At 44.8% G+C, this 22,960-nt stretch overlaps 2 protein-coding genes across 8 annotated transcripts in view; one reads left to right on the forward strand and one right to left on the reverse strand.

Annotated features, from left to right (window-relative positions):
* LOC119776092 (ankyrin repeat and BTB/POZ domain-containing protein 2-like) overlaps window positions 1-20,904 on the forward strand; it is a 58,285-nt gene extending 37,381 nt beyond the window's left edge. Inside the window, exon 18 of the mRNA XM_038274324.1 lies at window positions 19,905-20,904. The gene's annotated coding sequence lies outside the window, so the exon portion shown is untranslated. The remainder of the gene's footprint in view (window positions 1-19,904) is intronic.
* The window catches only part of LOC119776093 (serine/threonine-protein kinase BRSK2-like), a 164,673-nt gene continuing 141,805 nt past the window's right edge, over window positions 93-22,960 (reverse strand). For 4 of the 7 annotated variants that reach the window (XM_038274332.1, XM_038274327.1, XM_038274331.1 and 1 more), the window contains 5 exons: window positions 22,836-22,884; window positions 22,240-22,363; window positions 19,895-20,075; window positions 18,894-18,986; window positions 93-818 (listed from right to left, as the gene is read on the reverse strand). In XM_038274332.1, the coding sequence (XP_038130260.1) occupies window positions 595-818; window positions 18,894-18,986; window positions 19,895-20,075; window positions 22,240-22,363; window positions 22,836-22,884 (671 nt within the window). In that variant the 3' untranslated portion in view covers window positions 93-594. Of the gene's footprint in view, window positions 819-16,080; window positions 17,056-18,893; window positions 18,987-19,894; window positions 20,076-22,239; window positions 22,364-22,835; window positions 22,885-22,960 lie in introns of those variants that run through there. The other 3 variants (XM_038274326.1, XM_038274330.1, XM_038274329.1) reach the window with 3 other exon arrangements.

Here is a 22,960-nt window from a genome sequence, read left to right on the forward strand (position 1 = left end):
GTCCAGCCAGTGTCCGTCGCTCCGTCCGCCTCTGCTCGACTCCACCGATTCAAGTCTGATGATCCGTAAAGATGTCAGTTTGTGTAATTTGCTTTTTTTTTATGTACATTTGGGGAAAACTGGAAGAAAAACGGATGAGAGGGGAGGGGGGGGATGGGATTGACAAACATCACTGTCTTAAGGCCTTATTTCCTTTGTACAACTCTTCTGAGACGTTCTGCGTTTGGACTCCTTTTCCGGGGCGCTGGGCTGGGTTTGGTGGCGGCGGGCTGCTGCTGAGGAGCCGTCGAGGTTAATAGTTATTATGGATGATCCCTGGTGGCAGAGACAAGTCAAGCCATCACACATGTGAGGAGGACATAGAGGGACACAGGGAGGAGGGACAGCAAAGCTACATCTGCTGCTAGTTTTTTAAAATACTGATCGACTTTTAAACTCAGCCATTCCCATGATATAGTACAAAAGTTAGAGGCAAAAAGTAGATTTTAGTTTTTTTGTTACTTTCACTCCGAGCTAAAGGGCAAAGTTAGCAGCTCTCTGCTTCGTAATGACCTGATTACTGCGTCTCATCTAGTCATGCACAGCTACCGCTCCTTAAGGGTGTTCCTGTGTCCTGTTGCTGGCGGCCATCTTTGTTTTGTCTTTGCCCGGGGGGCATTTAGAGTCATTGGGAGGGGCCTGGTTGGGCCTGCTTCCGGGGGCATGCTTGGTGGGGGAGCTAGTCGAGGTAGGGCTGCCTGGGGGGTGCGACGCTTGGATGTTCTTCTCGTCTGAAAAAAGCTGTTTAATTACGTCAAAGAAGTTACTCAACGGGCTGCCTACACAGACGGGAAGAAAAGAAAGAACAAAAAGAGAGAGAGAACAAACAACAGATGAGCAATGGGGTCAACATGAGGAAAAGAAGAGGAGGTGATGAGATGAGGAGTGGACCAGGAGAAAAGGAGACCGATGCCTCTGTAGGTAATTAATCCCATTCACCTTCATTTGGAAATAATCTGATTATAGAGCTGGCTGATCAGGGACCGGTACCAGAGCAAAAAACTGGAGCCATGACGTCTCAGGCAGTTGCTGAATCACCCTACGTACAATCCAAAAGGTGAGGGAGAGCCCAGATATTGCATAAAAAATACCTCATATCAACGTTAGCGGCTAGAATCTCAAAGATCTGATATCATTCTGGTCAGTGAATGCATCTTACCAAAGAGCATCGAGATGCTAGATGCTTACTGTAGGTGCTGTGTCTATGTCTCTCAGCTAGTTGCTTTGCTGAATTAGCAGTTTTTGTCTTTTGAGGCAAACTTTTTGGGTAGAAAAAGGAACCATGTGATCTAGAACATCGATGTTTGTCTCCTGGGGGAGTTAGCCAGACTGACCCAGATCTTAACTCTGTAAACAGAACAGCTAAAAATCCATATTAAAAGTTTCTTTTTACTTTAATCTTCTGTTTGGATGCTGATTGTTTTTGGAAAATCCTAAAATGATTATCACAACAAATATCTACCTGACTCTTTCCTGAACCCTCTGATCCTTGGTTCTCAAGCTGCTAGAAGCATCTGATTGGACTGTTTGACGATTCGGTAACTGCCTGCTGTGCCAATAGTTCCTGTCCCATGGTGCCGGTTCTTGTTGTGGATTTAAAATGTTCTCCATCCCCATCACTTGTTTCCATTTGGACAAAACGACGTCCCAATTGAACTTTTTGTTATCATCTGTTGGCTTGGACCTGTATTGGTTTGTCCTAAATAAGAGGAGACAAGTTTTCTGCTTTTGTTTGCTTGGTTTCAGTCTCAGGTTCTCCTGCATGATGAAGGGCCCAAACGGAGCACTGGAAGACTTCCGAATACCACTCGGAACCAAAGATTCTGTTAGATCCCCTTTCCCGTAAAAGGACAATTAAACACAAACAAAAACAAATAATTAGTTTGACAATAACTATGAAGAAAATATCAGAGATTTAAAAGATAAAAACTAAAAAAATCTTTAATTTTTTGTTATGTGAAAAGCAGGATTTAGTTTCATCAAGTCCTTTCTTTTCTCTAGATATTTCCTCTATATTTACATTATTGCCTTAAAGGGATAGTTCGAGATTTTTGACATGAATCTGTATGGCATCCCCATCACCAGTGTCATGCAATCACACTGACTTACCCCTGGCAGCATCCTGTGAGCAGAGTTCTCGTCCAGCTTTGGTCAAGCCGAAAGTAGTCCGGCAGGTTTGCTAGACCCAGCGAAATAAAACGTTTCTCTTCCCAAAACATTATGTGTTCAAAAGAGCGATATTTTTGCATCCCAAAAACATTGTAGTGGAAAAAGTCACACGTCGTTATCACTTGGTCCTATTTTCTCTCTGTTCGTATCAGTGCGCCCGACACCATGACCTGACAGCTAGGGCCTACTAACCTGACAACAGCCAGATGCATGTCTCGCTCCGCCTAGCTAGGAGCTAGGCGGAGCGAGACATGCATCTGGCTGTTGTTGAGCTCGCTGTCAGAATGACGGCGCGCACTGATACGAACAGAGAGAAAATAGGACCAAGTGATAACGACGTGTGACTTTTTCCACTACAATGTTTTTGGGATGCAAAAATATCGCTCTTTTGAACACATAATGTTTTGGGAAGAGAAACGTTTTATTTCGCTGGGTCTAGCAAACCTGCCGGACTACTTTCGGCTTGACCAAAGCTGGACGAGAACTCTGCTCACAGGATGCTGCCAGGGGTAAGTCAGTGTGATTGCATGACACTGGTGATGGGGATGCCATACAGATTCATGTCAAAAATCCCGAACTATCCCTTTAAAAACTGTAAAAGCACCTAAAACGTGTCGTTTTATTGGTAAGTTACAGGAATCTTTGTTGATTTAAAGCACAGCTGAAACTGAAATAAAGTGTGAAAAAATGTTTTACTTCCTGTTGGTCTAAAGCAGAGGTTGCCAAACTTTTCAGCTCCTGACCCCTAAAATTACCAATATAACAAATAGTTTAAAAATAATACGGAGATTTCTGGAATTTTTTTTCCGATTATGTCTCTCATAGTGGACATTAACCTACAATGACAAAATCAGATCCTTCCATGATTTCTAAGTGGGAGACTTTGCAAAATAGCAGGGTGTTCAAATACTTATTTTCCACAGTGTATAAACTTCAGCAAGCTATGAGCCTCTGATATCTACTGAACTGTCCCCCAACAAACCTGTAGGGGGAGCTCTACATAAAACTTGGAGTAGGGATGAAAAAGGATGGTAGCTCCCTCAGCAGTGTCACTACCCGATCCGTTCCGCTCATGTGCGAACAGATACACATCCGGGTATCCATAAATAATGTGATTATGGTACTAAACTAATTATTTCTATCCTTAACTCACTAAAGAATAGTACCGTATTTTCACGACTATAAGGCGCACTTAAACGTATTTTTTCCCCCTCAAAATGTGCGGTGCGCCCTTTGGTGCGGTGCGCCCTATGTGTGTTGTAACTGCGACTTTTGAGTCCACCTCATTGAGGAGATGATGAAAGAGTGGCTGAATGTAAGGAGACCAGGTGTTTTTTTTCCACTCATCACCATCACTGTTAATATGTGACTCCATGCGTGCCCATCTCACAGCTGATGTGAAAAACATGGGGAAACAAATTAACGCTGTGCTCGCTGTTCAACCGCTCGACATCGGTGTGAACCGGACCCAGCAGGTGCAGCAGAAGCAGCGAGTTTACATGCAAAGTCAATGGTTGACGCGCGTATAGGTGCAGCAAAAGGTCCCGCAGCGCGTTTTGAGCAGCAGGTGCTGCGTCGGGAGCGTTTAAGCATCTGACGCACTGCCAACGCGCTGCTGCTGCTCGAGATGGAAAAATTGAAGTTTTGCTGCTGGACGCGCCGCATCAACCAATCAGAGAAGCTGATCTGGGAGCTGACAGCGAGACAGACACAGCGCTCTGATGACATATGATATTAAATGAAAAAGGCTGGATGGATGAGAAGATGATGAAAGCGTGGCTGAGGCAGGTGTATGTGAGGAGACCAGGTGGTTTTTTCCACGCATCACCATCGCAGTTAATCTGTGACTCCATGCGTGCCCATCTCACAGCTGATGAGAAAAACATGGTGAATCAAATGGATGCTGTGCTCGCCGTTATCCCGGGGGGTCTGACAAAGGAACTTCCACCGCTCGACATCGGTGTGAAGCGGCCGTTCAAAGTAAGGCTGCGAGCGGCGTGGGAGCGATGGATGACAGACGGAGACCACAGTTTCAGGATAAGTGGAAGGCAGCGCCGGGCAAGTTACGCCACCGTTTGCGGATGGATTGTTGATGCTTGGACTAACGTGTCTGCTGGCTCTATTGTTCAAGCTTTCGCAAAAGCCGGCATTATTTCTGAGGAGCTGCGCTGCACGGAAAGTGACTGACAGCGAAGAAGGGGAAACTGTCATGTCTGATTTAGCGCAGCTGTTTAATTCAGAAACAGAGGATGATGACTTTGATGGGTTTGATTAATACTTTGTAATAAATACATGAATAAAGCACAAACATACTCAGTTTTGCTCCCGCTCTATTTTTCTACCTGAAAACTTAATTCAACAGCAGCCTCTGGGCGGGTCTCCTCCTCTTCACCGCGGTGGCTGGCAGGTGTTTTTTCATCTAAATAATCTAAATCTTGCAGCTATATTTGCTGTGATCAGTGGGAATAAAGTAGTTTTAATATGTTTTTAAGTGAGAAAGTCCACCTGAAAACTTAATAATTGCAGTCAGTTCATCCAGATTATCTATTTCTGTCGGAGGCGCTCAGACCCCCACATACCAGCGGTGCACCGACAGTAGAAATCCTTTCATCTGCAGCCTCACCGCGGCGGCTGGCAGGTGTTTTTCATCTAAATAATTAAAACTGCAGGCACCAGGATACCGGTAATAAAAGCGAACATATTCTGTCGGCAGGTTTCAGGATTTTAAGTTAATTTAGGAGTGATCACAGCGCTGTGTCATCTGCGATGTGTCTGTCTCACGGCCAGCTGCCAGGTTTGATTAATAGTTTGTAATAAATACATGAATAAAGCACAGTCATACTCAGTTTTGCCCCCGCTGTATTTTTAAATACGCAGTAGAGGTATTTAAAGGTAGTAGAGGACATGTTCCTGTATATAAAAAACGCGCCCTATAGTCCGGTGCGCCTTATGTGTGTGTTAAATACAGAAATGGCACACATAACTGAGAGTGCGCCTTTTAGTACGGTGCGCCTTATGGTCGTGAAAATACGGTAATACACATCTGCAAAAAATGTTTTATAACTTTGGGAGACAATTTTTATGCTTTGTACATTTTCTACGTTAGATTGCTTCTCACGTGATTATCAGACCTGCTCAGAACAGTCCGGTGAAATAAGATTAAACCATGTTTATCTGCATTTTAGTTTTTTCTTTCTTTTGATAACGCTCTATATAGCATAAGGTTAAAATGAAACAAAAACATAAAACTATAAAACATTAGATTTTGCCAAAAAAAGTTAGCTCTGGGATGTAGCGTAGGATCCCATTTCCAGTGTAGCTCGAGACAAGTGATAAAAGAAAGGATTTTAAGGCATTTATTTTCTCAAGGAACCCATTATTAACCTTTAACTGTTTAAGGTAAAATATAATGTGTTAAAGTTTAACATATTATATTTTAGTATGTTTACTATTTTTTGGTAAGGGAAAACATCATTTAGATATTTTTAACAAACTAAAATCGAGGACGACCTGGAAGTATATCTGGATGCACAGAATGGATCGTGCTTCCGGCACGGATCCTGGAAATGACAAACAGTAAGAGCTTCTACTGAAAGATGAGGCTTCGTGAGCTCTGAAGGAGTTGAGCAATGACAAAATGTGTGAGATCTGGAAATTTGTTCTCCGTAATGCTTGCTGCTAACCTGTTCTTGTGCTAAATGAATTTAGTCTGAAAAATACGGTTATTATTATGAATTGTGTTAATATTTAATTACATAATTTTTTTAAATGACATTTTATTCCTTTTTTTTTCAGTGTTTTTTTATTGTCATTACACTGTCACCAGTACGGCGAAACGAAATGAACTCTCTGCATTAAACCCTCCCCTTGGGAAGCAGTGGGCTGCCATTTGCGGCGCCCGGGGAGCAGTGTGGGGTTAAGGGTCTTTGCTCAGGAACCCATAAAGGCAGCGTTTGGGAGTAGGTTTCAAACTCACAACCTCACGATTCCAAGCCCTACGCACTAACCACTATGCAGCCACCTTTTCAATGTTTTTTTAATAATTTAATGGAAAGTTTTAATATCAAATTGTGCATTTTATAATCTCACAATATATTTACTGTAATAATTGAATCAAAATAAATAAATGTACTGTTAAATTTATAATATCTACATATTTAACAGTACATTTATTTATTTCGTAATATATTTTGGTCCTCCATATAATTTAGAAATCACATCACAATGATTCAAAATCATCTCAGGACTGCCGGGGGGTCCTGACCGTCGCTATGGGAACCCCTGGTCTAAAGAATGGACTAAGCCGTCCTTTGAAGTGTTCCGTTCTTTAACCTCACACATTGAGACTGAATTATCAAAAGAAAAGGTAATTTTATGAAATAAAAGGTTATTTTATGTTAAAGTCATTTCCAACAATAAAAAGCTCTTAGCTGCGTCTTCCAGAGCTCCACTGAACCCAACATCACTGTCAACATCCATCACAGCACTCACAGAAAATGCATCCGTTTTCAAGGACAAATATTATTTTCATACAGTCAATAAAACATGCAACGATAAACAGAACAAACATGGTTACACGTCACATATTAATGCCAGAGTTAGTGCAGAACCGGGTGTCCTTTACATCGGATGCCCTTTGGTGGAGATAAATGTGCCGTCGTCATAGAAACTTACCATCACTCATCTGAGACGAACACATTTTCACATTAGTGCGTGGTGTTTAGTGTCAGTGGTTTTTCTTTGCTCTGCTGAACTCTAGAAAGGTTTTGCTGACCCTCAGTGAAGTCTGAGCATGCAAAGGATGGTTAGGAGCCAATCACTCAGGGGCCGACATCCAGCTATCTAATCATTTCTATGGCCCTTTAACAGGGAAAAGAAATAAGAACATGAAATAATAGCTTGTGGAGACAGTTTAGGTAAATGTTGGTTAAGCCCTGGAGCTTCTTGCACCGTTATAACAAACAATACATTTTTCCTAATCTTTTAAATTAAGATTGTTAGCATCTTATTCTTTTTTTTTTTTGTTAAATTCTCTACCTTCTTTTAATTTAATTTTTTTAAGGTTGACATTTACTTTTTTTGCTTTGATTCTTCTGAAGAGTTTCAATGCTGCTGCTTTTGGATCGTTTTTATAGACGTTTCTGATCCAGGGTCCATTTCATGAAGCAGGTTTACTAAAAACGAAAGTTACGTATGTAACTACGGTTCTATGAATCCCGGATGACCGCCAGAGGGCGGTGCTGAAAGCACTGAATGTTCCCTTTGGGCATGCGCAGTTCGAGTAATTATACCAACAGAGTCACACCTGTGACACCGGATGACCACTCAGAAGCTATATAGCCTGGTGTCATCCTTTGCTCTGCTCCTACAGAATCTTCTCGCAAAAGCAAGGATTCTGATTGACAGAGAAGCTCTGGCGGTCATCCGGGATTCATAGAACCGTAGTTACATACGTAACTTTCGTTCTATTTCATCCCTACTGACCGCCAGAGGGCGGTGCTGAAAGCACTGAATGACTAATGCCAACGATGTCACAAGGAATCCTGAGCACATACCTCACAGAGGAGGCCCAGCAGAACCTTGTAAAAGGACCTGACCCAGGGGATGAGGGGCAGCCACATTGACACTGTAGAACCTGGTGAAGGTGGTTGGGGAAGCCCATGAAGCAGCAGCACATATAGCTTCCAGCGGAACCCCTCTCAAAGCAGCCCAGGAAGCGGTGACGCTCCTGGTGGAATGTGCTCTCACACCGACTGGCAGGGAGCAGTGACCTGCAGCGTAGGCGTGGCAGATGACACTCACAATCCAATGGGACAGACGCTGTTTAGAAAGAGGACAGCCTAACCTTGGACCCCCATAGCATAGGAAAAGCTGGTCCAAGCGTCTCAGATTGGCGGTGGCTGCAATGTATGCCTCCAACGCTCTTACCGGGCACAACAACTCCGACTCATTCTCAGTTGTACCAGATTGAGGCTGAAACCGAGCGAGCCGCAATGGCTGGTTACGGTGAAAAGGAGACAACACCTTAGGCACAAACGCAGTATTAGGCCACAGGGTAACACCAGAGCCATCTGGATTCCACCTGATACACCTAGGGCTGACAGAAAGAGCATGTAGCTCGCTGACCCTCTTAGCTGAGACGATAGCCATCAGGAAAGCAGCCTTGCAGGAAAGCCACTTGAGTTCTGCTTGTGCCAAAGGCTCGAATGGAGGGTGGCACAGAGCTGTGAGAACCAATGGCAGATCCAAATCTGGGGCTCGTGGGGCTGGCCGCTGGCACAACCTACGAGCACCACGCAGAAAAAGTGAAACCAGTTCATGGCGCCCCACTGTACGGTTGTCAACAGTTCGGTGAAGACATGAAATTGCTGCAACATACACTTTAAGGGTCGAAGGAGAGCGGCCCTTATCAAGGAGAGACTGGAGGAACTCCAAAATAGTGGGCACCGAGCAGGAAAGCGGGTTCTCATTGTGGGCAGAGCACCACTGAGAAAAGAGGCGCCATCTGTTAGCATACTGCAGCCGAGTGGAGGAAGCCCTAGCACTCAATACGGTGTGTCTCACGGTGTTTGAACACCCAGTCAGCCTCCCAGGGGCCATGCCCACAGCTGGAGACGTTGAGGGTTGGGGTGCCATATCTGTCCCCCCAACTGAGACAGCAGATCCCTCCTTGCTGGAAGACGCCATGGAGTACCGTGACACAGACTCCAAAGCAGCGGGAACCACGGCCGCGCTGGCCAGAACGGAGCTACCAGCAACACTCTGTGGCCCTGCTCGAGAACCCTCCGTAGAGTCGGCCAAACCAGTGAGAGGGGTGGAAAGGCATACAGGAGAACCCGCGGCCATGGATGAGCCAGTGCATCCTGGCCCAGTGCGCCCGCCATCCCGGTTAGGGAATACCATAGGGGGCAATGGGTCGACTCCTCTGTGGCGAACAGATCTACCTCTGCCTGCCCAAAGAGGTTCCAGATTATGCGCACTACGTCGGGGTGAAGAGACCACTCTCCCGGAGCAGGTGCCTGGCGGGATAGAGAGTCCGCAACCTGGTTCTGCCGTCCTGGCAGATACGCTGCGCGCAGGGTACACAGACGGGGATACGCCCATTCCAGGAGATCCCTCGACACCTTCAAGAGACGTGCTGACCTGGTGCCACCTTGGTGGTTTATATGATAAACAACAGAGGTGTTGTCTGTCCGAATCAGCACGTTCCTTCCCTCTAGGTGGGGCAGAAGGCACCTGAGGGCCATGTGCACAGCCCGCAGCTCCAGCACATTTATGTGTTCGGTGCGCTCCCTTGGGTCCCAGAGACCCCGAACAGCTCTGTGTTGCCACACGGCACCCCAGCCCATGAGGCTGGCATCCGTGGTGACCACCTCCCTTCGACACACTACTAGCCCCATTGGAACACCACTGGACAAAAGGGTCCCGTCTCGCCAAGGAGCTAGGGCATGGAGGCAGCTCCTGGTCACCATTAGCCTGCGATGCCTGTGCAGCCTGGCGTCTAGGCGAAAGCTGTTGAGCCATCGCTGCAAAGGACGCAGAAGGAGCAGCCCTAAGGGCACGACACGAGTGACTGATGTCAGTTTGCCCAGCATTCGCAGGAAGGTGATGTAGGGAAACTCCCTGCCCAGTCTGAATCGACGGACAAGCTGGAGTATGTCGTCTACCCTGTGAACAGATGGACGGGCCATCATGGTAGCAGAGTCCAGATGCATCCCAAGAAAGGTGGTTGTCTGAGATGGAACCAGACAACTCTTTGCCAAGTTGACTTTGAGGCCTAACATTGACACATGAAGTAGAAGCTGGGACGTATCCCGAGAGGCAGCTACCTGAGAGGGAGCACAAAGAAGCCAATCGTCCAGGTATGGCAGAATCCTGACTCCGGAGGCCTGTAGAGGAGAGAGGGCTGCTTTCACGCATCGAGTAAACACCCTCGGGGAAAGGGAGAGCCCGAATGGGAGCACCCGGAATTGCCAATGGCGCCCCCGATAGGCGAACCTGAGAAAACGGCGATGTTCTGCCGCAATAGGCACGTGAAAGTAGGCGTCTGTCAGATCTACTGATGTAAACCAATCTCCCGCCACAATGGTCTGAAGGACCTCTGTTATGGTGAGCATGTGGAAGGGAAGGACCTTCAGGTACCGATTCAGTCCCCTTAGATCTAAAATGGGGCAAAAACCGCCGGTCTTCTTGGCCACAAGGAAGTATGTGGAGTAGTAGCCTCTGGGTTGCTGCAGAGGATCTACAGACTCGATTGCCCCCTTGCCCAGGAGGGCGGAAAGCTCCTGGTCTAGTGCCTGAGATTTCACCGGGTCTGTGATGACAGTCATCTTGACCCGGTGTGAGAGGGGGGGCCGCCGTCGGAACTGGAGCCTGTAGCCATTGGTTAAGGTGGCAACCACCCATGGATCTACGGCATGAGCAGCCCAGAAATTCAGCTGCTGATGGGAAAAATGTCCGACGGCTGGCCCGGTGGCATCATCTTCTATCCCCACGGCCCCTGGGGGCTCTGGGGGGAGGGCGTCCAGGATTTGAGGCCCGGGTCTGTCTAACAGGGCGGCAGACTGGCTCACGAAAGTCCCTTCTCGGTCTCTGCCGCACATCATGGGGATAGGAACCAACAGGTCTGCCACCGGTCTGAGGTCGTGGCTGAACGCTGGGGGTAGTGGCAGGGCGGCCCGAACGCTGGGGAAAGGCAGGTATGCTCCTGCGAAGGCCGGAAAGCTGCTGGCTAGTCTGACGTGCCTGAGCAGTCCGTTCCAGCGCCTCCAAGGCAGCTGATCCAAACAGCTCCCCTGGTACAACCGGGACACCCCTGAGGGTCCTACGGCATGCTTCAGTCAGAGGAGACTGTGCCAACCAGACCTGTCTACGAGCTTGGACAAGGAAAGACATGACCCGTCCAAGCTCTCTGGTCATCAGCGCGAAGGCCTGCAGCGCTGCGTCACTATAACCAATCGCCGCACTTGCACCACCAGTGTCCTGAACAGATGCAGACAGGGCAAACATGAGGTGCGCCAGGGAATTGCCAAGGCGGCCAGCACGCGCTCCTGCATTGTACGCCTTACAGAGGAGGTCATCTGTAACCCGACATTGAGTCCGCGGGCACCGGACATCAGGACGCAGGGCTTCATCTGGTGACACAATCAGTGAAGCAACAGCTGGTTCAATTGCTGGCATACGGTCCAGGCCGGCCTTCACTGACTCATGCATGGCAGCTAATACACGACCATCCGAGGAGAGACGCGACAGCGCTCTCGGTTCCCGCCAACAGGCGTGTAACTCCTTCAGGTACTCCTCTGATGGAGGTACAGAAAAAGGAGTAGGAGCCCTTCCACGTCTGAAAAAAGCACTGCCAGAGCTGGATGCCTCTCCTTGTGGGAGTTCCAGCTGCAGCTGCTTCAGGGCCATAGACATGACCTCCCGCATGGAACCGTCACCGGCCTCTCCAACCGCACTCTGAGATGAAAATGAACCAGCCTCAGAGGCTTGAGAGGACCCTGCTTCCTCCTCATCTCTAAAATGAGAAGCGGAGGCAGCCAGAGAGATAACGTCATCCTCTACAACCAGCTCGGGCATTGGTGGGGAAGAGAGCCCAACCACTGGGAGCGAGGGATCAGATTGCCGTGTCTGCAACAAGGACTTCATCTCTGCCAGCTCTGCTGACAACTGCTCCACCCTTGTGGACAGGCCCTGGTCAGGTTTGGCCCGCTTCCTCCGGGGGAGGGGCACAGATGCTGTGGTCCCACCACGGCGCTTAGAACGCTTGGGGGGAACCACCTGCCCAGAGGGCGGAAGGTCCGAGCCCTCCTGGGGGCACAACTGGGCCAACCGGGCCACCCTCACTGCAAGGGGCATAAAGCTGCAGTTCATACAGGGGTTCTCAGACAGCGCCTCCAAAAGGTGCTCATGTCCAAGGCAGGTAGGGCACAGGTCGTGGCCATCCTCTGCCTGCAGGGCAGCCCCACAATCTATGCAGCTGTGAGAGCCATCCATGTCGAAGGCCGACAAGGCTTAAAGAACAGAAAGTTATCGAAAATCGGGAGAGGGGGCGCAAACGCAGCCGTCACCAATTACAGCAGAGAAACGAAAGAGGCTGCGAGCACAAGGCAGCCGATACTGGGAGAGGGGGCGAGAACCGCTACCGTCACCAGGTATAAAACCAATAAACCAAAAAAGCTAACAACGTTAGCTGTATGGAAACTTAAGTTGGAAGTAGGAGCGAACAACGCTGCCGTCACCAATTATAGCGGATAAAACAAGAGAGGCTGCGGACACAAGGCGGCCGATACCGGGAGAGGGGGCGAGAACCGCTACCGTCACCAGGTATAAAAGCAATAAACAAAAAAAGCTAACAACGTTAGCTGTATGGCAACTTAAGTAGGGAGTAGGAGCGATAAACGCTGCCGTCACCAATTAAGAGAGCAGACCAACGAAAAGGCTGCAAAAAAAGGTTGATATTGGGAGAGGGGGCGAAAACGCTGCCGTCACCATTTATAATTAAGCAGACCGATGAAGAAGGCTGCAAACAAACCAAAAAAGGCTAACAACGTTAGCCGTCTCCAACTTCGGCAACGAAGTAGACCAGACTTGGTTGGGAGAGGGGGCGAAAACCGCGGCCGTCAGTAATTATAGCAGTGCAGACCGGTGAAAAAAAGGATGCAAAAGTAGGGAATATACTGGGAGAGGGGCCGAAAACCGCTGCCGTCACCAGGTATAACACCAACAAACTAAAGAAGCTAACTACGTTAGCCGTATATAACTTCGGCAGTGAAGTTATTCACACTGGGAGTAGGGGCGAAAACGCTGCCGTCACCAGTTCGGAACAAAACAGCACGAAGCTGTAGGTAAAAAGCTAAAGTCGTGAGCCGGGAGAGGGGGCGCGGACGCTACCATCACCAGCAAACAACTCACTTACCTTCCGTAATCTTCAGAATCGACCCGTTGCAGCCCTGGGAGGGCGGAGAATAACCGCAACTCCGGTCAAGAGACAGGGGCTTCAGACAACGGGGAAGTTAGCGAACCGCTTGCGAGAAGAAAAAAGGAGCAGAGCAAAGGATGACACCAGGCTATATAGCTTCTGAGTGGTCATCCGGTGTCACAGGTGTGACTCTGTTGGTATAATTACTCGAACTGCGCATGCCCGAAGGGAACATTCAGTGCTTTCAGCACCGCCCTCTGGCGGTCAGTAGGGATGAAATAGAACTAAGTTTTCTAAACCTGAAATTAGGGAAAAGCTGGCAGTTTCTCGATTCCAAAGAACGTAAGAACGGATTATTGTTCTCACCAAGTATGATCTTGAGAAGGACACAGTAAAGTGTGGACTCTGGAAGAACTGGAGCACTATAATTATGGTCAACTGGAACAGAAGCGTACTCGTGATGTCACCACATATAAAGCTAGTCTGGAGCTGCATTTTTACCTCCTGTTATTAAGATTTTATTTAAGAATGATCGGCATTACTTCACAGAGAATTAAATATTTACAAGGAGAGGATTCTACAACTCAGTTGTCAGGATACAAAATGTATTTGTCTTTGGTTTGTTTAATATGAGAGGCATGCAGATCATTTTATTTTTTGAGTACATGAAGAACTACTGAAATTATTTTCAGATTACACACAGATTAATTCCGTTGAGTGAAAAGGAATTACCTTAGGGTTAGGATTCAAGGTGGTAACAACCTACTAAGGTATTCCTTAGATAGAAAACTTTGTATCAATTTGACTGTATGATCTGGTTGAACTGTAAAGTGCCTTGAGATGACATGTGTTGTGAATTTGGCGCTATATAAATAAATTGAATTGAACTGTATTGAATTGAATTGAATTGAGTCTACTGGCACAATCTGAAGCCATTCTATGAGACTGATCACCACAAATAATGTAGCCTGACGTAGTCCTACTCCATTCTAGTCAGAATATGAGTCTGATGCTGCTCCATAGAGCTGTGATTATGGGGCGTGTTTCGAACGAACCAGGAAAAAAAATGCCTCTGCACTCAATTGGATAGACCTACAACCAATAAGAGCAACGGAGTGCGTGACGTATTTTAAGCGACCAAGGGAGCCAGCTGATAAATTAAACTTTTGCCGAATCCCGTAGGAAGGACGCCAAAAACATCTTTATTTTCAACAAATGCCTTGATTGCGTTTCTCTGTTCCTCTTTTAAAATTAATTTGTTGTCGATATCTTCTAGAACAGACCTAATAGCAGAATCTACACACCTCAACTCTCCAGCGGCAGCCATTGTTGTTGTCACTCAAGCGCGCTTTGTTCACGTGGTTGATTACGTTACTGTTGATCATCTGTCCATCATCGTATAAAGCCCGCCCTGACAATTTGATTGGATCGCCAGAGAGTGGGCGAGCATACTCGCGCTACTATGGAGCAATGCCATTCCGAACTAAGTTCGGAATGGCACCCAGGCTACATATAATGACCATTTATTGGGATGATAACATCCGAAGTGGCTACAGCCACTTAGCATTACTGTGTAAAAGTAGACAGAATCAACATGAGGAGGAACCCTATGAGACGACGAACAGGTTCCATCTATTAGAACAATGTTTCTTTTCTATTGTCACTGGTCAGCATTTGTATTATTTTGGCCATGAATGTGACTTTGATCATGAAGAATCTTATTTTAATAATCTAAAAATTTAACAACAGAGAGAAGAGTACTTTTAATAAATGTTAAAATGGCCTGCTATACAGGTCTTCATTAAAAACCTACGCATTAACTCTAGCAAACAATCTTCTCCTTCCCCATTTTCCTTTCCTTTGTAGCTGTAGCACTGTTTCTCTTTCTTTTAAACACATTCTCATTTTTTTTCCAATTCTACATTAAAGTGTCTAGTTCCAGTGGGGTGAAATAGGCACTTCCTGTTGCCTGTCGCCATGGTGACCCGTCGAATCAGGGCTTCAGTGATAATGGCTTTTCATACTTGTTAAACACGTATTTAGCTCTGAGTGGACCGACTTAGAGTTGATTAAACTAAATCACAGCAGTTTTTATGAAACCCGAAAACTCAGAGTTCCAGACATTAGGCTTCATAAATTCAAAGTTTCTAGAAACTGGTTCTTGAAACGGACCCCAGATCTGCTTTAATTCCCCTCAAATTCAGTCAAAGTTCTGGCCTAGGTTCTGGTTCTGGGTTTAGGTGTGATGACTCAGGTTTTTTGATCTTTGGACCTAGAATCTAATGAAGTTCACTGATGGACAAACTAACTTTGGACCTATGATGTAATGCCGGTTCCCTCTCTTTGGAACCAGCTGAATCTGGACTGGTGAGACTCCAGGACAAACTGAAGCCTCTTCCTCTGCTTCCTGTCACTGATCAGCTGTCTGGTTGTGATCCACTGAGTTCTTTCTTCATTCCAGATCCTTCTGGATTTTGTTCAGGATCAGTTGTTGGAGCTCTCAATTTAATATGGACTGAATTCTAATTCATGGGATGCTTCCTCCGAAGGCCAGATTCGAAGGCCGAAGACGTGGAGGTCTGTTCGGATGCCATTACTCCTCGTTTTGCAGCCGATAAATGCATCCTTCTCTTTGTCCGTTTTGAAGGACGGGTCCGGTGTATCCTACGGCCTTGGATATCCCATGATTCATTTTGAGACCAAGCAAGCCGGCTGCTCCATGATCAGAGGAAAAAGGTACCTGGCCCGGGACAGTGGTGAATATTGGAAGTTCAGTTTAATATAATACAATATGTGAATAGTTCAGTTTGAAACTAATGAAAATAGTTTTTTTAAATGGTTATTGAGTCAGATATGTGGCGGTAATGTTTTATTTATTGAACAGTTTTTATCTGTTACTATGTAACTGGGTTTGGCTGTAATATCTGTAGTATGGGGACTTTTTTAATTGCTTTTTTGCACAATTTGCTTAAGTACTTTTTTTGTTGAATATAAGGGATTTTTTAGATATAGTTTTTATATATACATTGTTTAGATTTACTTATATCTTTCTACCTGTTTTATATCATTACATTAGCTTCTATTTGTTGATGCACCCGGTGGTCGTTACTTTTATTCCACTCTGTATACTCATGAGTGAAGTCTTTGTTCACTTTACAATAAAGAAATGTAAATCTAAAACGATGCAGTATTAAAAAGTCCGGTATTCACCTTTTCCTGCTTTTTGGTTGCCAGGCGACAGAGCGTACGGCAGTGAAAGCCGCAGAACGTTAGACCTGTTTGAATTCAGAGCCAAAACTCTTCCGTTCTCCTTATTTTCACGGGTCCATGGAGGATACAGCCCATGAATTTGAATTCAGCCACAGATTGAATTATTTCTTTTTTTATTCTTTCATTAACACAAATTTATACTGTAAAAAACTTTTTTTCCTCTTTGTACCACTTTAAACTAAATAATAAATTTAATTGGGTTACTGTCTTATTTTCAAAGTATGAAGAAAACAAAAAGATTAGAAGAAAAAAACATTTATTTAGATTATTGTCTTTGCAGACAAATTATTAAGTGCATATTAACAGAACCTTTTTAACTATCAGGTTTTAAAAAATAACTATTTTGCATAAATACTTTTAGATTAGTTGTTCATAAATGACTTGGTTATCTAAAGTGTTTATTTCCTTTTAAATTTTTTTATTTTCTGGTCTAAATAAAAATAAATTGCGTTGAATTAAAATAAGCGGCTAAGATGGAAACTCCCTCTCACTCTCTCAGACACACGCGTTAGCTCAGGCTGGTGGTGTTGGTGACAAGCCTCCAGGAAGCCTGCTGTGACGTGTTAAAAGCCAGAGCTGGTCCCGTTTAACCGGACCTCCCACTGATCGGGTCTTACCACGTTTGGTGGCTTTGGAAGCTGAGCGCTGAGAGCCATCTGAGAGCAGAGGACAGTGTCAGAAACACCAGGCGGGGCACCTGGCGACCAACTTCAGCACCACACCTTCTAGAGACCCGAATGTTTGGCTCAGTTCCTCTGCCTCTACAGGAACCTTTACAGTCAATCATAGGCGCCATTTATACCTTAAATTATGGATACAGGCCTGAGGATGTTTTCTCAACCAGAACGTATATGGAATGAATTTGATTCCATTATTGTTGCAAACAAATAGGATGAAAATTTGAATTAGGCTTCAAAAAATATTTTAGTTTAAAAAAAGCGTTCTCATATTTTGCTCTTTAAATTTATATTTTTAGAAAAAATTATATTTTTAAGAATTAAAATTTTCCTTCTAGGAGCAGGATGTGAAGGTCATTTTGAATCATAAAGATGTTTGCATAGTACTTATGGATTTGAAGGTGCAGAGAGAAATAAAAGTTTTTATTTTATTTCTAGATGTTTTTCTACAAATACTCTGTTCCGTGAGTTACAAACCAAAAGGTTCTTTCTTTTTTCCCAAACTATTGTAACTTTGGAGTGTAGTTATTTTTTTCTCTCTTTTAAAAATTACAAGAAAAGTTTACAAAAATATGTTTATGCTTCACAAGACGCATTTCTATTGGTCTGCTGGATGTGAGCAACAGTTCTATCGGTCAAGAGAGAGCTTATATATTTATATAATATATATAAACCAAAACCTCTACAACCCTTTTTTTTTATTAGTTTCATTTCTACAGATTGCCTTTTTTTTTACTCGATTAACAAAACATGTTCTTTGCAACAATAATGGAACGAAACTCTCTCCATACCAGATCTATGAGTGTTGATGTTTGTTTTATTACATTCTGCAGTATAAAAGTCACATTGAAGGTGGAAAAAGTTTGGAGATGATTGATCTGATTGTTTTGATATAATAACATGACATTGTGCTTGATTGGCCATTTTCAGGTCGAAGGTCTCTTTCTGAGGAATAAGCTGAACATTCATAGTATGACATTTCAGCTGATGTTAAAAAAACTAAACCAGACAGACAGACAGACGGAGAAAGTTCATCAGGGTCACATGTGGACACAGCTGTGAGGTATGTTCTGTTGGGCATGCAGATTCCGTGTTACTGAGACCGGAAACGGATCCAGATGACAGCAAAACCAGAAAACACACAAAGGTCCGGTCTGAGCCGGCGCTGGGAGCGTGGTTTGGAGTTTTCGGTGGAGCATGCTGGTGATTCAGTCCATCCAGGAGGATCTGGAGTCAAGCTGTGGATGACGGGAAGCAGGACGGCATGGAAAAGGCAAGCCAGAGGGGGGCGGGGACACGGCGATGTGGACAGTAAAGGACGGCGGTCCTGATAACGGTTCCCATGTGTGGCACTGATACTATGGCTGCAGTTACTGCTTTTTACCACAAGAGGGAACCATTATCAAGTAAACAAACACAGTGAGGACATTAAGATAACAGAGAGACACCTGGAGGACACAGTCACTCTCTCTTTCCTTCAGTCCGTCTTTTTAAGCAGAACCTATAAAATCAGAACCCATCCTGAACTATTCGCTGGAAGCATCCATCAGGATGACGGAGCGAGTTTCTGCTGAGCCCAGCGCCGTCTGTGGAGGGGAGGTTACAGCTGCTGTGGGTCTAGAAACGTCTCCACAGAGGCTGGCTAACACTGCTGTGCATATTGGTGTGCAGCCCGTGGCATGGGGGAGGGGGCGCATGCACGGGGCGATGTTGTGCGTTTAAAGCGGTGTGCCAGGCTGCTCCGAGGCCGAGGTGTGCTGTGGCTGTGCTGGCATGTCCGGAGGAGGAGGAGGGCTGACAGGAAGTGAGTGACTTACCGGATATCTGAGGCTGGATGCCTGGCTGGTCGTTGGAGCTGAGAAGCTGGGCCTGGATGGTTTCCACCACGCGCTTGAATCGCCGACTCGGACCTGGAGAAAAAAAATCACAAACCTTCTTACAATGCCATCAACCCAGGCATCATCTGAAGAATTCAAATGATAACTGGGTTCTAAAATTTCGTTCTCCAAACAAAAAAAACCTTAACCATGCAAGAAGTTTTTCTTTCTCTCTGATACACTAAATTAGATCAGTCTCAACCTTCAAAAGTCCCCAAACTATTGAGCAGAGGCATTCGGTCTGGAATCTGACCCAAACTTTCAGTTCAACCAAAACTCAAGATGACCACAGTGAAACATGGTGGTGGCAGTATCATGCTGGGGGACTGTTCAGAGTTAAAGGGAAGGCAAATCAAGATCTGAGACTGCGTGAAGGACGGCCACCCTGAGCATCCGTCTGCGGATACATTGGAGGCTTCAGAACGGCCTAGTCAAAGTCAAAACCTAAATTTAACTAATCCGTGTTCCCTGATGTCGTCTGTCCACTCTGGTTGAGCTTGAGATGTTTTAGAAACAAGATTTCTGTGAAAATATTTTCTTCCCGCCTTATAATTCTGAACTTTGTGTTGTTCCATAAAACCAAGTATTTTAAAGTTGAAAAACACGTCTGCCGTGTAAAAAAGGAGGTCCCATGATGCTGTGGGCCCACATTTTGTCCAAACACACAAACAACTTGGTTGAATTTAATCTTTTGCCAAGCTCTGTGAAAACATGTCCGGTTCTGCTGGATAATGATCCAGAACATTTGTTCAAATCATCAGAAATAAAGACTCAGCCGTCTCCATAAATGTCAGGAGGACAGCTGGTTTCTCTGTTTCTGCACAAACATTCATAGAACCGACCCTTGAAGAAAGAATGTCCTTTATTACTGATTGGTTTTATTATTCTATCAGCATAGAAGCAACGTGTTCCTCCTAACACGCTGCATGTTCTGTGTGTACCTGAGAGCAGGGTGAAGGTGACGGAGTAGATGCCGTTCTCCTTGGTGGCGCCGGTGTTCTCCGTGTACGTGATGTCCACCTGGAACTTGACAGGCTTCTGGAAAACCGTCGGCCCCGCCGTGGACTTGTACTCCGCCCGGAAGCTGGTCTGAGAGATGACGCTGTGGCTGAGGCTGGGGATCTGGACAGACGGGGACACAGAGCGTCAGCGGGGAGGAGGCGGCGTGACGGACGGGAGGCGTCTAACGCGTGGAGGCGTTTAAGCATCGTCAGCGTCTGCAGCTCACAGAGCATCGCTATGAAATAGATTCAACTCAGAGTGACAGAAGGGGAACAGAAACAAACTGGATGTAAAAATAATTCGAATATCAGACAAAGAAAAGCTGAAAAAATAAATAAAAGAATCAAATCTAAGTTAATCTAAAAGGTTTTTGTTTATACAATCACTGATGGACTCCTTTATGCATTAAAGCATTCAGTTTGTTACTTTAGGAGCAGAAGGGATATTCTTTTCATTACATCACTGCATCTGGTCTCTGCAGTGTCGCACGCTGCAGCCTTCATTCCCAGTTTGAGTCAAACTAGCCCAATTAATGTTTTACAATGGCTGAAATCTCATCTTTCAACGATTCACATATTTCTCTATGATAGTCAGATATTCTATAAATGTTTGTCCTTTTATTTTTATTTCTCCAAATGATTGAGGCTTTACTGGATTTGTGTTTTTTTATAAGCAGGCGGTGCAACAGGAGCCATTTTCAGGCTGGTTTCCATGATTTCTGCAGCATCATAGCGCAGTTCTAACATCTACTGTAAACAATCTTATGATTTTTAAACAGTTTCACTAGTTCAGTGTTACTTACAGTCAGATTCCTTGTTTCAGTGTGGATTTATTTCTTAATTGTATTTATTTAAGTGACAAAACAAACAAATATGTCCTTATTAAAGATTTTGTACTGCTCTGTTAATCATTTTCATGTCCAGAGTAATAAAGTTGTTTTTAATTTAGAGTTTATTCTCCCTGCTGATTCTGAGTTTGGTCTGAATGGATGTAGGAGAAACGCTTTTCCACCGTCTGAGCCGAGCTGAGGGGAAAAAACGATCTTTCAGGGATGAGGTTTGGTTTCTTTACGGTGCAGCTGATGGTTTTCCTTCAAGAACAGCTGCTAAATAGTAGAACTCATAGTTTCATCAATTACAGCCCAAAGCATCACACCTCCACTGCCATGTCTGACCCTGCTTTTTACCGTTCGTCTCTTTAGTTCGTTGTATATTTTTCTTTTTAAGGGAAATGTGAGACGAACTCATTAATGGTTGATCCATGTCGTTCCGTGTTTTCTCCATGGTTCTATAACTCCTTCCAGACATGGATGACGGTCCTACCTTCTTGTATTTTGTTAGATTGGAGCATTAATGTTTTCTGTCTGATACTAAAACAGTTTTAAACCAAAGGAAGAGTACAGACTTCTAAAGATCAGGGATGATGAGGGAATCATTTCAATAAGGGAACAGTATCTAAATGTCCCCTGAATGAATAAAAAGGCAGTTAGATCCAAAAGTCGGATCCAATCAACCAAAGCTTCCCCACAGAGCAGGGAGGTTGATTTTTCTAAGTTTAAAGAAATGATTTAATAATTTCTTTGTCCCAAAACGCCTGAATAACTAACAGGATTCCCCTCAGAGCTCGACCTTCACACATCAATCGCACGTTGGTTTCGTTCAAATTCCTCAAATATTTGATAAATATGATCTAAACCTCAAAGAGCCTTTTGTTTAACAGGAATCTTCAATAATTGAATAAATCAGCAGCCGACACCAGGCAGGGGTTTTACTGCTGTTTTCATCCAAAATGGCTTTAAAATAGGAATTACATCTATCTACCAGAAGCTCCATCAGAGCTGCTCAGAAGGAAGAGAGGAAGAAAATCTTCCTGTTCTTCTGCAACAGATGCACTTTGAAAAAATAAAGAAATCTACTGTAAGACAGGAAGCATTTTAAATACAGGCTCAATCACACAGTGGTCCTTTAATAGATAAAAGTTTTAATCAGAAACTTGTTTTTAAATCAAAAAATTCGTTTTATGATTTTTTTTTTTTTGTATTTCCTTATCCTTGAATCTGATGATGTAAAAGTTTTAGTTTTAATGCAAACATTTAAGTCTTCAGACTGCAGATCAGATCAGAAGCTAAAGACAATCTGGAAAATCCAATAAAGAAGAAAAATAATGATGGGAGGCAGAGGAAATGAAGGATTATCCAGCGGTTTTCCTCTTTCAAACATCAATGATTATTTTCTCTGGGTTCTTCCTTATTGTCACCAGTGGGCAGATTTCATCTTCCACTCACAGAGAGGAAGGCGTGGACGATGTCGGCCTTTATGGAGCTCAGAGGTTTGTCCCGGATCACTATGAAGATCTGCTCCTCCTTCTCCAGGTTGATGAAGTTCCCGAACCACGATTTCTTAGCGAGCCTGCAGAGGAGTTTGGAAACACAGAACCAATCAGAACCGACCTAACAGAATCAAATCGATTTCATGTCTTATGATGTAAACATTCATTCATACATGATAGTGAAAAAGAATTCTACTGGAAAATCCTTGAATGTTCTTAACTTGAACCTCAGAAATGGTATCAGGACATCCTGAGAAAGTGATCACATGACCAACCGACAGCTAAATGATCTGTGAGCCGTTTAGGTCTCTGTTTAAAGACTGAAGCGGATCCATTTTCCAGCCTCTCTCTCCTCCTGCACTCTTCTATTTCTGTCACGGTTATTTATAACAGCGTGACTCCTGAGCAACAACGTGATGCGGCGCATCAGTCGAGCGACGCTGCGTACAGCTGCTTCCCGCCGTCTCGCCTCCATCCTGCAGCTTCAGTGGTTTTGGAGACTGAGCAGATTTCATCTTAGAGGCAACAATAAGTGGTTAGGTTTATACTCACTCTGGAGACGAGTCTGGGGTGAGGCTGGACATGTCCTCCTGGGTGGGAACTGCACATAGAAACAAAGCTCAGATTTGGATCTGTTTTTTATTATTTCTATTTTTTATTGCTCAGATTGAACAATA

The sequence above is a fragment of the Cyprinodon tularosa genome, unplaced genomic scaffold, assembly GCF_016077235.1.
Source record: "Cyprinodon tularosa strain WSP-4 unplaced genomic scaffold, ASM1607723v1 ctg908, whole genome shotgun sequence".
In the NCBI taxonomy this organism is placed as follows: domain Eukaryota; kingdom Metazoa; phylum Chordata; class Actinopteri; order Cyprinodontiformes; family Cyprinodontidae; genus Cyprinodon; species Cyprinodon tularosa.